This window comes from Caloenas nicobarica, chromosome 28 (genome assembly GCF_036013445.1).
Source record: "Caloenas nicobarica isolate bCalNic1 chromosome 28, bCalNic1.hap1, whole genome shotgun sequence".
Taxonomy (NCBI): Eukaryota; Metazoa; Chordata; class Aves; order Columbiformes; family Columbidae; genus Caloenas; species Caloenas nicobarica.
In genome coordinates this window covers 4,827,049-4,843,936 of record NC_088272.1, presented here as the reverse complement: position 1 = coordinate 4,843,936, position 16,888 = coordinate 4,827,049, and the positions used below count along the sequence as shown (strand labels likewise).

Sequence of the window (16,888 nt, the reverse complement as noted above, 5' to 3'; positions counted from 1 at the left end):
ATGTCCAACAGCAGCTCCATCACCCAGTTCCTCCTCCTGGCGTTCGCAGACACACGGGAGCTGCAGCTCTTGCACTTCTGGCTCTTCCTGGGCATCTACCTGGCTGCCCTCCTGGGCAACGGCCTCATCATCACCACCATAGCCTGTGACCAGCACCTCCACACCCCCATGTACTTCTTCCTGCTCAACCTCGCCCTCCTCGACCTGGGCTCCATCTCCATCACTGTCCCCAAATCCATGGCAAATTCTTTATGGGACAGCAGGGTCATCTCATACTCGGGATGTGCTGCACAGCTCTTTTCGTTTGCCTTCTTGTTAGGTGCAGAGTATTCTCTTCTCACCATCATGTCCTACGACCGCTACGTTGCCATTTGCAAACCCCTGCACTACGGGACCCTCCTGGGCAGCAGAGCTTGTGTCCACATGGCAGCAGCTGCCTGGGCCACTGGGTTTCTCCATGCTCTGCTGCACACGGCCAATACATTTTCACTGCCACTGTGCAAGGGCAATGCTGTGGACCAGTTCTTCTGTGAAATCCCCCAGATCCTCAAGCTCTCCTGCTCAGACAGCTCCCTCAGGGAAGTTGGGCTTATTGTGGTTAGTGCCTGTTTAGTTTTTATTTGTTTTGTGTTCATTGTGCTCTCCTACGTGCAGATCTTCAGGGCTGTGCTGAGGATCCCCTCTGAGCAGGGACGGCACAAAGCCTTTGCCACGTGCCTCCCTCACCTGGCCGTGGTCTCCCTCTACGTCACCACTGCCTTGTTTTCCTACCTGAAGCCCCCCTCCATCTCCTCTCCTTCCCTGGACCTAGTTGTGTCTGTTCTGTACTCAGTGGTGCCTCCAGCAGTGAACCCCCTCATCTACAGCATGAGGAACCAGGAGCTCAAGGATGCCCTGTGGAAACTCATATCTTACTGTTTTCTGAAGCAATAAACTGCCCATCTGCTTCTGCATAGGAGTTGTAATTAATTACAGGTCCAGCCTGTCATCTGTATTATATGTTGTTATTGGTTGGGTTTTTATTGTTTTATTGTTTTTATTCTCCCTCTACTCTGCCCTGGTGAGACCTCCTCTGGAATATTGTGTCCAGTTCTGGGCCCCTCAGTTCCAGAAGGACAGGGAACTGCTGGAGAGAGTCCAGCGCAGGGCCACAAAGATGATGAAGGGAGTGGAGCATCTCCCTTATGAGGAAAGGCTGAGGGAACTGGGGCTCTTGAGCTTGGAGAAGGGGAGACTGAGGGGTGACCTCATCAATGTTTATAAGGGTGAGTGTCATGAGGATGGAGCCAGGCTCTTCTCGGTGACAACCAACAGTAAGACAAGGGGTGATGGGTTCAAGCTGGAACACAGGAAGTTCCACTTAAATTTGAGAAGAAACTTCTCTCAGTGAGGGTGACGGAACACTGGAACAGGCTGCCCAGGGGGGTTGTGGAGTCTTCTTCTCTGGAGACATTCAAAACCCGCCTGGATGCCTTCCCGTGTAACCTCACCTGGGTGTTCCTGCTCTGGTGGGGGGATGAGCTTTTGAGGTCCCTTCCAATCCCTAGAATTCTGTGATTCTGTGATTCTGTGATTCTTCAAAAGGTTTGCTCAAGAACATGCCCAAGAAACTGGCCCACAGATGAAACACCAGTGTACAGCTGCACAGTGTGTGTGTGCAGGGCTGGGCACACAGCAGTGTCCTCGCACAGCCAGGCCTCCTGCCAGAGACCTGCAGGACCAGCAGAGCAGGGGCTGGGCTGTGCCCCTGTGCACTGGACACCCCATGGAAGCTGCCCCAGGGCATCGTCATGGACTGGCCCCTCACAACCTCCATTTCCAGCACCGGGCTGTCACACCAGCTTGGAGAATTTGTTCCTGAATGAGTAGGTCAGAAGTCCATGTTTGCATTGTTCAGATGAGATATGGGCATGCACATCATGTACATGAGGTGAGATGAACACGAGTGAGCAGAAATGCCATCAGCTATTCCTGGGAGTGCCAGGAAGGCCTGTGGGACAAACATCGAGGTCACTCACATTGGAAGTAACAGCCCATGGGAAACAACCCACTGGGATCTTCTTCCTTGAACTGAGGTCCCGTGTCCATTCCTCATGACGTGGGACATCTCAGATGAGTGCAGAGCAGGGTGACACACCACAGGGCTGAGGTGTCTCCTGTCCTTTGGGAGTGGCAACAGGAGCCCATAGAGACACTGTGACTCCTGCCTCTGTGTGTGAAAGGGACAGGCTCTGTCTCTGAACATCCCTGGGTGCAGAAGGAGTCCATGAGGCCGGCTCAGATGTGAACACCTCACAGAACCCTGACATTTCTGTGTGTGACTCCAGGAACAAACCCCAGTGGCCCAGTGAGATTCATCTCAGCTTCCCCAGATAGGATCATTGCAAGTGCTGCAGACTGCTATGTCACCTTTGCCCGTGATTCCATATTGTGCTCTCAAAAGTGCCGTAGAAACCAGAATGGATCTGGGGTCCTTAGAAAATGCAGACCTCAAACCCATCTTCAAGAAGAGCACAAACAGGAACTGGGAGAATAACAGGCTGGCCACCCTACCTCCCTCCCTGGGAAGGGGATGGGACATGTCGTCCTGCAGCCATTTCCAGGAATGTAAAGGACAAGGAAAAGATTGCTGAACCCCAATGGACAGGGGAAAGAAAGCCATGTTGCGTGCAGGGCGTTTGCAAGGCCTCAGCCATGGTGTGCTTCTGGGCAGAGTGGTGCTGATGGGGCTCAAGAAGTGGATGCCGGGTGGGAAGTTGGCTGAACCATCAAGCCCAAATATCATGAGTGGTACAAAGTCCTCCGAGCAGACAGTTACCAGTGTCACCTCTCAGTGACCAGCACTTGGGCCAACACAGTTGAATGTCTTTATTCTCCCCTTCCATGATGTAACAGAGTGCACTTTCAGTGCCTTTGTGGATGGTGCAAACTTGGGAGGAGGCCTCGAGCAACCTCCCCTGGTTCACCCTGCCCTGAGCAGGAGAGTAAGATGAGTGAGACAAGGGCTCTCTTCAAACCTGAGGTATTCTGTGATTTGAAATACTTTTTGCCTTGGAGAGGTTTCTGGAAGAAAATACGTAGAAGAATAGTAAAAACAAAAAGGCAGAAGTGGAGATATAGAAGTGTTAACATAAATATAGCAGTTCCAGCGAGGAGTGCTTTTCACTCACATTGTTAGTAGGAAATATATTTGACAAATTTGAAAAATTGTGAGGAAGCGAGATGGGTGTCTAGGGCCTGTGGGAAAGAGAGGCAGGTGTAGGACCATGTAGAACACACTTCAGTCTTGGTTGGGTCCTGCGTGCTACAGAGGGGGATGGATGGGTGTGGTATTATGAGGTCAGTTGTGTCTCGGTAACTCCTAATCCAGTAAGCAGCGTGTGGCTGTGAAGGGGACTGTGGGGTCAGTTCTGTCTCTGGAGGTGACAGCCCAGCAGAACGAACGTGGCTGGGAAAGAACCTCTGCCAAAGTACCCACAGCCCCTACCCAGGAAGAGCAGGAACAGGGCTGGGAAAGGGACTGTGCGGTCACACATACGAGACGAGCAATCGGGCCCAATCAGCATGGCTTTATGAAAGGCAGGTCCTGCTTGACCAACCTGATCTCCTCCTGTGACAAGGTGACCGGCTTAGCAGATGAGGGAAAGTCTGTCGTGGGGGAGTGAATCTGCCACACAAGCTGTGCGTGTTGTGCACTTAGACTTCAGTAAAGCCTTTGACACCGTATCCCACAGCATCTCCTGGAGAAGCTGCAGCTCATGGCCTGGATGGTGTATCTGCGATGGATAAAGAACTGGCTGGAGGGCCGGGCCCAAAGAGTTATGGTGAACGGAGCCAAACCCAGTTGGCAGCCGGTCATGAGTGGTGTCCCCAGGGCTCAGTATTGGGGCCAGTTCTGTTTAATCTCTTTGTCAATGATCTGGACGAGGGGATCGAGTGCACCCTCAGTAAGTTTGCAGGTGACACCAAATTGGGTGGGAGTGTTGATCTGCTGGAGGGTGGGAAGGCCACACAGAGGGATCTGGACCGGATGAAATGATGGACTGAGAACAATTGTATGAGGTTGCTGAGCATGATGCCATATGGTGTGGAATATCTCTTTGGTCAGTTGGGGTCAGCTGTCCTGGCTTGGTCCCCTCCCAGCCTTTAGCCACATCCAGCCCTCTTGTTTTTGGGGCAGACTGAGAAACACAGAAGGCCTTGAGGCTGTGCCAGCACTGCTCAGCAACAACAAAAATGTCAGCATGTTCTCAAAGCTGTTTTGGCCACCAAGTAAAACACAGCACAGCAGGGGAAGGAGTGTTGATCTGCTGGAGGGTAGGAAGGCCATACAGAGGGATCTGGACGAGCTGGATTGATGGGCTGAGGCCAGTTGTCTGAGGCTCAACAAGGCCAAGTCCCGGGTCCTGCACTTGGGTCACAACAACCCCATGAAGGCTCCAGGCTCAGGGAAGAGTGGCTGGAAAGCTGATCAACAGAAAGGGATCTGTGGGTGTTGACTGACAGCAGCTGAACAGGAGCCAGCGTGTGCCCAGGTGGCCAAAAAGGCCACCAGCATCCTGACATGCACCAAGAATAGCACAGCCAGCAGTACCAGGGCAGTGCTCATCCCCTTGTCCTCAGTGCTGGTGAGGCCCCACCTGGAATCCTGTGTTCAGTTTTGGGCCCCTCACTATAGGAAAGACCTTTACGTTCTGGAGCAAGTTCAGAGAAGGGCAATGGAGCTGGTGAAGAAGCTGGAGAAGAAGTCTTAGGAGGAGCGGCTGAGAGAACTGGGGCTGTTTAGCCTGGAGAAAAGGAGGCTGAGGGGAGACCTTGTCACTGTCTATAACGGCCTGACAGGAGGTTGGAGCAGGGAGGGTGTTTGTGTCTTCTCCTGAGTAGCAAGTGATAGGACAAGAGGAAATGGCCTCAAGTTGTGCCAGGGGAGCTTTAGATTGGATATTAGGAAAAAATTCTTCTTGGAAACGGTTGTCGGGCATTGGAACAGGCTGCCCAGGGAAGTCACGGGGTCACCATCCCTGTAGGTGTTTAAAAGGAGTTTAGATGAGGTTCTTAATGGAGATGGTTTAGTGCTTGAGTCAGATTATGATTGGACTCAATGATCCTGAGGGTCTCTTTCCACTGAAACGATTCTATGATTCCGTGATATCAACTGGATAATTCTTCTATCACTTCTTCTCAGTGCTCTTCATGTACCTGCCTCTTTGCCTACAGTGCTGAAACTTTTCTAACTAAGCACAGAAGTCTTGAATACTAGATGTAAATGATGGAAGCGACATGTCTTTATCAGTCTTGTCTGATACCTGCCAGTCCAGGCAAACACCTCAGGTATACTGGGGCCTCTCAAGGTTTGCATTGGATGCTTATAGTGAGACCATGGAGCTCAGCCCAAAAACCTGAGAACTCCCCTCAAAACCAAATCAAACCAAAAACAACAACAAGAACAAAAACCCCACACTCTTTTTTTCTCAGATGAAATGATTCAATATTTCCAATAAAATGTCTGTGGAATTTCTATACTGCTAAAATATGAATTTTCAGAATGCGTATGTACTGTGGGAGTTGAAACATTGACCTTTCCCTATGCTTGCATTGCCAGAATTCTGTCTATCATGCTGTGTATTTAATCCCCCTGAACATCCAGGAGTTTCTACCTGTCCTTAATCATCTCAGCATGTCTGAAGTCATCTCTTCAGAAGCCTGTCTGGACATTTGCACTTTCCATTGCTCCCCAGCGGTTCTTCCTCCTCTCACTCTTTGCTCATTCAGACCTCACTGGAAACTACTTAATTTAACCATAGAACTGAGAAACAACATTAAGTTCTATTGTGTTTTCTTTTTTTTCTCCTTTCTTTGTTTCCTCTAATTAAAAATTCCCGCGGTGCCTGTTTAATCCGGTTCTCTAAGGAAACATGAACTAATTCCTGCAAACAAGCTGCAACAATCAGGTGCAAACTTCCGTGCAGAATCTGATGTAAAGAAATGTGATGTAAATCCCAGAGGGCCAATGAGCAAAACAGGGAGTTTGGGGAGCTGATTAGAGATTTCCTGCTAACAATTTGAGTAGAGAAACATTCTTCACAGGAACTGCTCTGTTTCTGTTGTCGCCTTTTAGGTCTCCTTCTCTGCCTCTTTTTTCCTTTTTTTTTGTCTTGTTCCTCCACCTATTCTGTCTTCCAAAACCTTTCCAAGGGGAAGATTCCTTGAATCACAGAGTAACTCAGGTTTGAACATCCTCTTGTCTCACTGTCCTGCTCAGGGCAGGGTGAACCAGGTGAGGTTGTCCAAGGCCTCTGCCCAGCTTTGCACCATCCACAAAGGAGCTGAAGGTTCACTCCGTCACCTCATTCAGGGGGAGAATAAAGACATTCACCAGTGCTGGCCCAAGTGCTGGTCCCTGAGGGATTCCACTGGTAACTGACTGCAGGGGGGGCTTTGTACCACTGGTGACATTTGGCCTTCATCATCCAGCCAGCTTCCCACCCAGCATTCACTTCTTGAGCCCAGAGAGCACCAATCCCACTTTAAGGACACCATGGGAAACCATGTCTGACACCCTGTGAAATTCCATGTATTAAACATGCCTTTCTTTCACTGCCCATTTGGGTTCAGCAATCCCTTTCTTGTTTTCCAAGTGCCTGGACATGGCTGCAGGAGGACTTGTCCCATTCCCTTCCCATGGAAGGACACAGGCTGACCAGCCTGTAATTCTCACAGTTCTCATTGCTGCCCTTCTTGAAGACAGGTTTGACAACTGCCTTTTCCAAGGACCTCAGAACCCCTCTGATTGCTCTGGCAGGTTTCAGACCACAATTCAGACTCACAGGTAAGGATGACATAGCAGACAGGAGCACGTGAGATTGATCTGCCTGGGCCAGTGGCGTTTGTTCCTGGAGTCACACACAGAAATGCCAGGGTTCCATCAGGCATCCACGTCTGAGGCGGCCTCGTGGGCTCCTTATGCACCCAGGGATGTTCAGAGACAGAGTCTGTCCCTTTTACACACAGAGGCAGGAGTCACAGTGTCCATCTGGCCTCCTGTTGCCACTCCCGAGGGACGGGAGACACCTCAGCCCTGTGGTGTGTCACCCTGCTCTGCACTCATCTGAGATGTCCCACATCATGAGGAATGGACACAGGGACATTGGTTAAAGGAAGCACATCCCAGTGCTGCATTTAGGCAGTTTCCATGGGATGTTACTCGCAACGAGAAATGACCTCAAGACCCTGTCTGTCCTACAGGCCAAAATGGAACGCACAGGAATAGCTCGTGGCGTTTCTGCTGACTCGGGTTCATCTCACCTCTCATGCATGATGTGCATGCTCACATCTCATCCGTATGATGCAACATGAACAGCTGAAATACTCATTCGGTGTCCCTCCATGGAGGGACAAAGAACCTCTCTGAGCTGGGGAGAGAGGAAATGTTGGTTGTGAGGGGCCAGTCCATGACGATGCCCTGGGGCAGCTTCCGTGGAGTGTCCAGTGCACAGGGGCACAGCCCAGCCCCTGCTCTGCTGGTCCTGCAGGTCTCTGGCAGGAGGCCTGGCTGTGAGAGGACACTGCTGTGTGCCCAGCCCTGCACACACACACTGTTTATCTCTACACTGCTGTTTCAACCTGCAGGCTGCTTTCTTGTGCATGTCCTGAAGATGAACTTGAAGAAGACCTAAGCCTTCAGGCACTGCCCTATGAACATCACTTTCCTTTATAGAAGTAGTGTTACGGAGGCCAGCTCTGTCACAGCAGTGCCCATGGCCTGTCCCTGCCTGCGCTCACAGGACTGACACACAGCAGGACGGTGACCAGGTTGCCAGAGCACTCAGGCCTTGCACCAACACAAGGGATGAGAAGGAGAGTGTGGGAGTGGAACGAGAACAGCTCTGGAAGGCCAAGCGCTGATGCTCCCTGGCAGGGCTGCCAGGCTGGACTCTTTTCCCCTCCTCCCATGCACACAGGAGGTGTCCCTGCAGCTCCAAGAAGCCTTGCAGGAAGGATATAGTGAAAAACACATCACTATGGGACCCTTTATTTTGTTTAAAAACACACAGATCATGGCTCCTCATTTACACAGCCAGTGGTTATAAAAGAAAAGCAGACAGTGATTAGAAAGGGGATGACAATGTTATCACAAAAAAGAAATCATCAATAACAACAGAAAATACAGATGAGAGGCTGGACCTGTAACTAGTTACATTAAAACTGCAAAGTAGAAGCAGAAGAGCAGTTTATTGCTTCAGAAAACAGTAAGATATGAGTTTCCACAGGGCATCCTTGAGCTCCTGGTTCCTCATGCTGTAGATGAGGGGGTTCACTGCTGGAGGCACCACCGAGTACAGAACAGACACCATCAGGTCCAGGGATGGGGAGGAGATGGAGGGGGGCTTCAGGTGGGCAAACATGGCAGTGCTTACAAACAGGGAGACCACGGCCAGGTGAGGGAGGCACGTGGCAAAGGCTTTGTGCTGTCCCTGCTCAGAGGGGATCCTCAGCACGGCCCTCAAGATCTGCACATAGGACAGCACAACGAATGCAAAACACCCAAATACTAATAAGAGACTAACCAGAAGAAGACCAAGTTCCCTGAGGTAAAAGTTTGAGCAGGAGAGCTTGAGGATCTGGGGGATTTCGCAGAAGAACTGCTCCAGGGCATTGCCCTTGCACAGTGGCAGTGAAAATGTATTGGCCGTGTGCAGCAGAGCATTGAGTAACCCACTGGCCCAGGCAGCTGCTGCCATGTGGACACAAGCTCTGCTGCCCAGGAGGGTCCCATAGTGCAGGGGTTTGCAGATGGCAACGTAGCGGTCGTAGGACATGACGGTGAGGAGAGAAAACTCTGCTGTAGCAGAGAAAAAATAAAAAAAGACCTGGGCAGCACATCCTGGATAGGAGATGGCCCTTGTGTCCCAGAGGGAATTGGCCATGGACTTGGGGACAATGGTGGAGATGGAGCCCAGGTCGAGGAGGGCGAGGTTGAGCAGGAAGAAGTACATGGGGGTGTGGAGGTGCTGGTCACAGGCTATGGTGGTGATGATGAGGCCGTTGCCCAGGAGGGCAGCCAGGTAGATGCCCAGGAAGAGCCAGAAGTGCAAGAGCTGCAGCTCCCGTGTGTCTGTGAACGCCAGGAGGAGGAACTGGGTGATGGAGCTGCTGTTGGACATTTGCTGCCTGTGGGCATGAGGACCTGTGCTAAGGAGGAAAAGACAGTGACGGTTTAGATGAGACTTGTCTGGGAAAAACCCAAGCCATTTCCCACAGACCCTCCCACAAAGAGACCCTTTTCTTTTTCCAGGAGAACGTCCCGGCTGCAGCCCTCGTCAGTGCTTGATGAGTGTGCAATGAAGAGCAGGGTCTCTGCCCAGGGGCTCTTGAGGAGTCAGCCTGACCCTGTGTGATGGGTGGGGCAGGGGCCAGTCCTGGGGTTCAGCTTTGTCAGATGGAACCGCTCCTGCTGCAGAAGGGACTGTCAGCATCTGTACCCGCAGGGCTGAGAAACTGAGTTTGACAGGTTTGGCGTTTCTACAGCTCCTTTTCCTCTCACAGCCTGGGGAGTGTTCTTGGGTGTCAGAAACCCTCAGCATTTCTGCTGCACTCAGGGAGAACAGAGCGAGTCCTGTGAGACCAGAGGATGCCTGTGGGTCAGTGCAGAGTGAGGGCAGCTGCTGTGTCCCTCTGTCTTGCTCCAGCTGCCCTGGGCTGGCACCTTTCTGAGATGGAGGCTGATCACACTGCCATGTTACCCTGAAAAGCCACCAGGCACTGCTGAGAGCAGAGAGACCCACCTCAGACCTCGACATGTCTCACCCTTTCCTCAGGTCTCAGCACCCCACTTATATCCCAGGACACACACGGCTCATTTCACAAACCAAACAGCATTTCTTCCATCATAGCATCTCTGCACTTCCGCATGGGGAATTCAGATAATGCTAACGTGCTACAGGACAGGTTTGCATCCTGGAGGGAAGCTCACAGCTTGGAAGCAAACCTCAAGGAGACAGCCAAGGGTCCTAATGATGGCATTTGATTCAGGGAGACTCAGCTCATTCCCCAGCCCCACACACTGCATTGCCCACAGCCCCACAGGTCAGAGGAAAGCTGGACACGTGTTCCCATGGACACAGCTGCAGGAAAGGACCCACAAGGTCAGGCTGTGACTCTGCAGCTGAAACTCCCATCCCCAGAGAGCCTGACAGCAAGAACCAGATCACACCAACAGTGACCCAGAGCAGTGGAGCAAGAAGGAAACTGCGGTGAGGGTGGGTGTGAGAGAGGCCAGGGCAGAGGCAGCCGGGCACTCAGACAGCGTCACCCTTCCCCAGCTGTGCAGCCACCTCCCACACACCAGCATTGCCGGGCAGCTGCTCTCAGCCCCTGTGCTCTGCAGAGGGAACTGGAGCTCTGGCTGCACAGGAGCTGCTTCATGCCTTGGAGCCCCCGGCCCTGAGGGCAGAGGCTTTGCTGGGTGGGAGAGGAGGCGAGGGGGCTGCTCACAGGAGGGATCTGCACTGCGGGCATCATACGGAGTTTTCTGTGTTCTCCCTCCCAGAACAATTCCAGGTTTAGTTTCCTCTCATTTCTGATCATTTCCCTGCTGTCTGGAGATTCTGCCCCTGGGAACAGTTTCCCTGTCCATGTCTTTTCCCTGTCAGTGCTCACAGACCATCCCACCCTCTGTTCCTTCACCCTGGCCCTACAGATCCTGCCTGTTCACAGGGCACTGCCTGGGGGCATCTTCCTGTTTGCAGGTTTGAAAACAGGACAGGTCAGTCTAAGGCTGACGGGTCCAGCAAAGGTGATGCAGGTGCTGTCCACAGGCAGAGCAGCAGCTGAAGGGATGTTCTGAGGCTTCTGGCAGACATACTGATCACTCAGAGTTGCAGTTCAGCAGTATCAGTGACTTGTTTAAGCATGAGAGCTCGTTTTCTTTTTATACTTTCCTGCACCCCCCACCCCTTGGAAAAAGCAACTGAAAAGACAGGCTCAGGAAAGCTCTTTATCTGTCTGCTAATCCTTGCATTGGTCTTCTCCTTGAGGCATCAACTTGCAAAAAATCCTGGGGATGATCTGGAGCTGTGTCCAGCCCTGACCCACACAGCACCCCCTCAACAGCAGAAGCACCTTTCCTGCCCTGATAGGGGTCGCTCCTTCCCCCCACAGCTTCTCCCCACAGCACCGTGGGGATCTCCCCGGGCAGGCTGAGCGCTGACCCTGGCAGGCGGCAGAGTCCCTGCCCCAGCACAGCCCTGGGGTGCAGGGACCCTGCTCTGCAGCACAGCCCTGGGCACCCTTGGCTGCACAACCGACTTCTCAAATTTCCCAAACTGCTGAACGAGATTAGCGTCCCTACAGATCCCACAGGCTGTGCCTGTGATACCATTAGGAGATGCCTCCAGGAGCTACAGCTGCATTGCCCTGCACCCAGAGACTTACCATGGCAAGGGCTGCAAAGATTTCTCCTCCAGTGAGCTCTCAGTCATCCTCCCCATCCTGACCACCTTTCATCTCCCTCTGCCTTGCTCGTCTCCCTGAGATCCCCAGGCAGAGCCCTCAGCCCTGCTGCGCTTTGCAGAGGAGCTGCTCCTGGGCAGAGCTGTCTCTCTGCAGCGCTGCCGCTTGCCATGAGCTCCCTGTGTGCCAGGAGCCCAGCCCAGCTCAGCAGCACAGGAGCAGCCCCAGGCACTTTAATGACCCCTCTGGTGGGTTTGGTGCTGAGTCCATGAACCTCAGACCCTGGAGGAAGCTGAAGAAACCTCTCAAGAAGCCCAAGTCAGATTCAAACTCCAAAGTTTCTTGTAATGTTAATGGGTCCCACTGAGGAACACTACTGATGATCCGACCCCAGGATCTGGTTAGAGAAGAAAACTGGAGGCAGAGACGACAGGTCAGGACAAGCAAGGTGAAGTTCTCTCTGATGATCAGTAAACCTGGATGTGTTTCATTAACCAAAGGGCCAAGCCCTGACCCCCAGCCCTGGGAAGGCAGATCCTGTCCCTCCCACGTTGCCCAGGGCCCTTCCTGGGACAGTGTGATGTGGGGCTGTGCAAGGCCAAGGGCAGGACTATGGTCCCACACCTCCCAGGTTCCTGGTTGGGGACAAGGAGGCCATGAGGCCCCTGTGCTGTAAGGACAAGGTGTCTCCTCACAGGCATCAGAGCTGGAGACAACAGCCATAGCCAGGGTGAGAAGAAGCTCCAGCTGTTAGTGTTTACATGCAGACGGTTTATCCTGATGAGGGCGTCTATCCCAAGATAACATCATGAGGAGTTACAGGACACTACGAATATCACCTGCAGGAGAAACTTTGCGGTCTTGGGGGGCTAGTGCTCGTAATGCCAGAGGTCTGGACTTAGAGGGGAAGTTTCCCTTCATGTGGGAGAACATCAGGAATGTGTGGAGCTCTGCCTGGGGACAGAGAATATCAGCTGAAAGTTGAGGACTCAGCGTGAGAGGGCAGAACAACATGGGCAATGTTGTGGTGGGTGGACATCAGCTACTGACTCACTGATGAGGAAGAGGAATTAGATGAGGCCTCCTTCAGACAAAGGAAAGAAGCCTCATGTTTCCAGGGCCGTGTCCTCATGGCAAACCTAAGATATCCCAATATCTGCAAGGTACCAGCCATGCAGGAGGGGTTTGGAGCTCATGGACAACATCTTCCTGACACGGGTGGCTGAGGAGTCAGTGAGGTGAGGTGCCCTGTGGGACTTCACACTTACAAACCAGAAAGGGTTGGTCAGGGATGGAACAGTCAGGGCTGGGAAAGTGGCGTTGAGGCTCCTGGGAGATGCTAACAAGGCAAAGAGCAGGATTTCAGGAGAGCAGGCTTTGGCCTGCTGAGGGACCTGCTTGGGTCCTATGGGATATGACCTTGGTGTCTGCAGTGATTTTTCTCTCACATTTCCTCCCTGCTATCTCCCACCTGCTGTTGTGCAGCGTTTTTTACCCTTTCTCAAATACAACATCACAGAGGTGCTGCCAGCATCCCTGAGTGGCTCAGATTTGGCAAGGAGTGGGTCCATCTTGGAGCCAGCTCATATCGGCTCTGTCCGACATCAAACTCCTGTTGTCTTCTCAGAGAGGTGACAACCGTAGCACACCCACACTCACCCCCAGGTCTAAGACTTTGCCATGTAAACCCAACACAGGGTGATAACGTGTTGGGTGTTACAAACTACTTGATCATGGGGAAGAAATGGAAAAGATCTTCTGGCAGCAACCTGAGGAAGTCTCCAGTCAATGAGCAGGTTCCTATGGGGAACTGTCATTGCCCTGATGTTCACTGGCCGGGCAAAGCGGCAGGTGCCAACGGTCCAGAGGATCTTGGGCCAACTTCTTAACGTGACTGCCTGCTGGGACAACGAGGGTGATGCTCACCTGGATCTGGAACTGGGAAACAAAGAAGAGCTGGTGAGGGATGTGAACATCAGTGTCCACCTTGGCTGTGGTGACCAGGCAACAGTGGGATTCCAGGCACCAGAGGGGAGGGAGGAAGGCCAGCAGCAGAGCACAGGCTGGTGGGCTCCAGAGGAGAAGACACGGACATACTGGGAGACGGCGGCCAATAAAGGTGGTGACATGGAAGTAGGTCTGAAGGGTGAAGGAGCTCAGGAAATCTGAGAAGCCTCACAGGACAGCCTGCTCCAAGCACAAGAATGATCTCTCCGAGTACCCATGAAAAGAAGACTTTACATCATGAGGCTGCCTGTCTGAACTGACAGAGCTCCAGGGCAAAAAGGCAGCACACAGAAGGCAGAAGCAGAGGAAGCTGTAAAGGAGGAATTTAGAATCCTTGTCCATGGATGTGGGGATGATGCCAAAGCTGCCCTGGACTTGATACCTGCAGGGGAGGCTGAGGGCAGCAAGATGAGCTGATATTGCTTCTTTACAGTAAAAGAATAGACAGGGCGAACATGGGCCTGCTGCTGAACTTCGTAAGAGTAGAATCAGACAGGACTGAGGTACTTCATGGCTTCTTTGCCTCCATCTTCACCAGCAAGGTCTCCTGGGACTTTGTTCCTGAAGGCAGGAGTCTGGAGAACACCCAGGAGTGGATGGGGCTCAAGTCAGGAGTTACCTGAGCAAACTCAGACACCATTACAGAAAAGGAGATGGATCATTTGACCATCTCCCTGAACACAAGTATCGCTGTGCTGTTGCACCTGAGATTCCCAGGAACTCCCACCTCTTGGTCCAGAGTTGTGTGATTCCTCCTGAGGAGTCCTATCCTGTCTCCTCACTCAAGTGGTGCTTTAGGCACCCACTTTTCTGACACATTCAGTCTTTATCAGGAGATTCTCTAGATCAATATTTAGTGGACATTGATACCAGTTGTTCTGGCAATGAGGGCATTGGGAGGGGGACAGAAATATAAGAAAATTGGCTTTATGACTATTTATTAAGGAAATGCTCACTGTTTGGCTACAGTTCTGAAATCTCTCTAATCATCCACACCAGACCAGAAGCCTTTAGCGAAGTGCTGCAGAGAGCCTTGTAAGAGCATTTTGGCTGTTAATGAGCCCTCTGCTGCCATGGTCCTGAGCTGCAGCTAGTGAAAGAATTAACAAACCTCTAATGAAGTGAAAGGCAGAAACAAACCCCAAGTTTCTGAGGGTGTTTGGGACCCCACGAGGGGCCATCGCTGACACAAGCAGTCCCTGTCCCTGGAGGCTGCTGAAGGAAAAGCCTGGAGACGATGGTCAGAGGTGGTAAAGGCGATGTGGAGGTGGCTCTGGTGCCCTGTCAGCCCTTCATGGTTGTTTAGCATCAGAATGGCCAAGCCCTGACCCCCAGGGCCTGGCAAAGGAGACCCTTTCAGTCAAATGTTTCTCAAGGCTCTGCCTGTGGTCACTGGGAGGGTATGTGTGTTTTGGGTGTGGGTTTGGTGCTGTTACTTTTACTATAAGGCTCTGGTTTTCTGAGGGTTTGGCAATGCCTGTGAGGTCTCCCAAACCCATGCAGCTTCTTTCATAGACCTGCAATGGTCACCAATCACCTGAGCTGTGCCGGTCCCAAACTTGCTTGAATCCACTCTTTGGATCCATGCCCCAGCACTGAAAGCACACGTTCCTTCTTCTGCTGCCCTAAAATAAAAAAGAAAAATCAATCTATTCCACATTAGCACGATCAGCCAATGGTCTTTAGGTCTTCTTCTTTAACACATTTACTACTACGCATAGACCCGTGTCTTCCTGCACTCCCATGTGTCTCACAAACCTTTCACTCTTGTCCTCCAGTAATGGGCCAACACTCCAGGAGGCTGGTGCTTCCTCCGGGCTCATGGATGATTCCTGAGGACCATCCAAGTGTGGGCAGTGTAAGAGAGGAGCAGAGCAAGGTCAGCTCATGGGCCATGCCTGAGCACAGCCACCCCAGCAGCAGCCATTCCCATCTCCCAGGCACAGCCATGCCCACAGCATGCAAATGTCACTGCCATGTATGATTAGCCCAAGAGAGGCCTGCCTTCTTTCCATAAACTCCCAAAAAAACTTCCTCCTATTCCTCCTCCACCCACAAACATCAACCACATCCCACTTGCAGGGTTAAACATGGTCGTAAGGATTTGCTGAAGTCATCAGCCATCACCCTTCTCTACCTCACATCCCCTGACCCTCCCACACCACACATGGCCGCTCACTGCTGCTCAGGGCCTCTCACTATCAAGAAGAGGCCTTGAGCTTCTTGGTTTTTCCTGGTGCTTGTTATAAACTTCCTCACTCCCTCCAGAGCTCATGGTGAGCTCTCTTGTTCACGACAGGACCTTTGTAACCAACTCTTACAAAACGGTTGTCTTTCTGTGATCATCTGTGCAGAAGGAGTGATCACAGGAAAGCACCAAATATATCAAATCCGATGCCCAGTGAAATGCAACAAAACCTTGTTGAGTCACCCCATTAGCTGTATTTTTCCAGCAAGGAGTTTCTCCTGAGAAAGCGATCCAGCCTCTGCCACTCTCTGGAGAGGCACATGAGCAGTGTCCATGCACCTGGGGACACAAAGGGTGACTTTTGCCAGACCACGCTTTGTCTGAACCACTTAGTTATGTGCTTATGGATGGGGTATCAAGCCTTACAGTGCAGCAGAGACTGGAGTTCTGAGCTCCCTTTATCCACCCTGTTTGACACCATGTAAAATGAAAAGTTGGGTTTGATTCTCTTCACAGCCTGAAGGCCCACATGGGTCAGGAGACAAGCCAGGATACCCAACAAGGAATCACATGCTCTGCACTTAGAGTTCAGGTGTTCCAAGGAATCTCAGGAATGCCAATTGCTGGGTGCAAGGAGCTGGTCAAGAGCCTCGTCTCCATTTCTGTAACGATGGCTTTGCTGCCTGGCTGAAGTGCAGACTCTGTACATGGATGCTGACACTTGTTGAGCAACCTGCTCTGAAAGGATGAACGAGGTGGCCTGTTCTTTCTGGAAGGGTGTTATAACAGCCAAAAAGAAGAACTTGGGTTGGGGCAAATGAAAAGGGATGCAAAAGTTGTGGTCAGGGCTGTTTACGGTTACTTGTAAAGCAGCCCTGCAGCTCATGTGAATTATTTCTCTTGTCAGGGAAAACCTGAGAGTTTAGTCTATTTTGAAAACTGAAGGGTAAGGAAGGACAGCATCATTCAGGCTGGAAAGGACCTTGGTACGTGTCTTGACCAACCTCCTGCTCAAAGCAGGGTCAGACCAGATTACTCAGGGCTCTATCCAAACACATCTTGGACACTTTCTGGGACACTGTAAGTGCACACTCCCGGGAAACAGCTTCCAGGGCTTGACTGTCCTCAGGATTGGAAAGTTTCTCCCTTTATCTAGAGCCTTTCTAAGTCCAAGCATTCAGATTGTTTTTTACCCATCTACTTGCACACCGATGCAGACCCTATTATCCTTCCTTGGACACA

The 16,888-nt window shown here is 51.8% G+C and overlaps 1 protein-coding gene across 1 annotated transcript; it reads left to right on the top strand.

The window, feature by feature from the left end:
* Positions 1-933, top strand: LOC135999500 (olfactory receptor 14J1-like). Its single transcript, XM_065653071.1, has one exon. The coding sequence runs from the start codon at positions 1-3 to the stop codon at positions 931-933; it is 933 nt and encodes a 310-aa protein (XP_065509143.1).
* Positions 934-16,888: the final 15,955 nt, after the last annotated feature.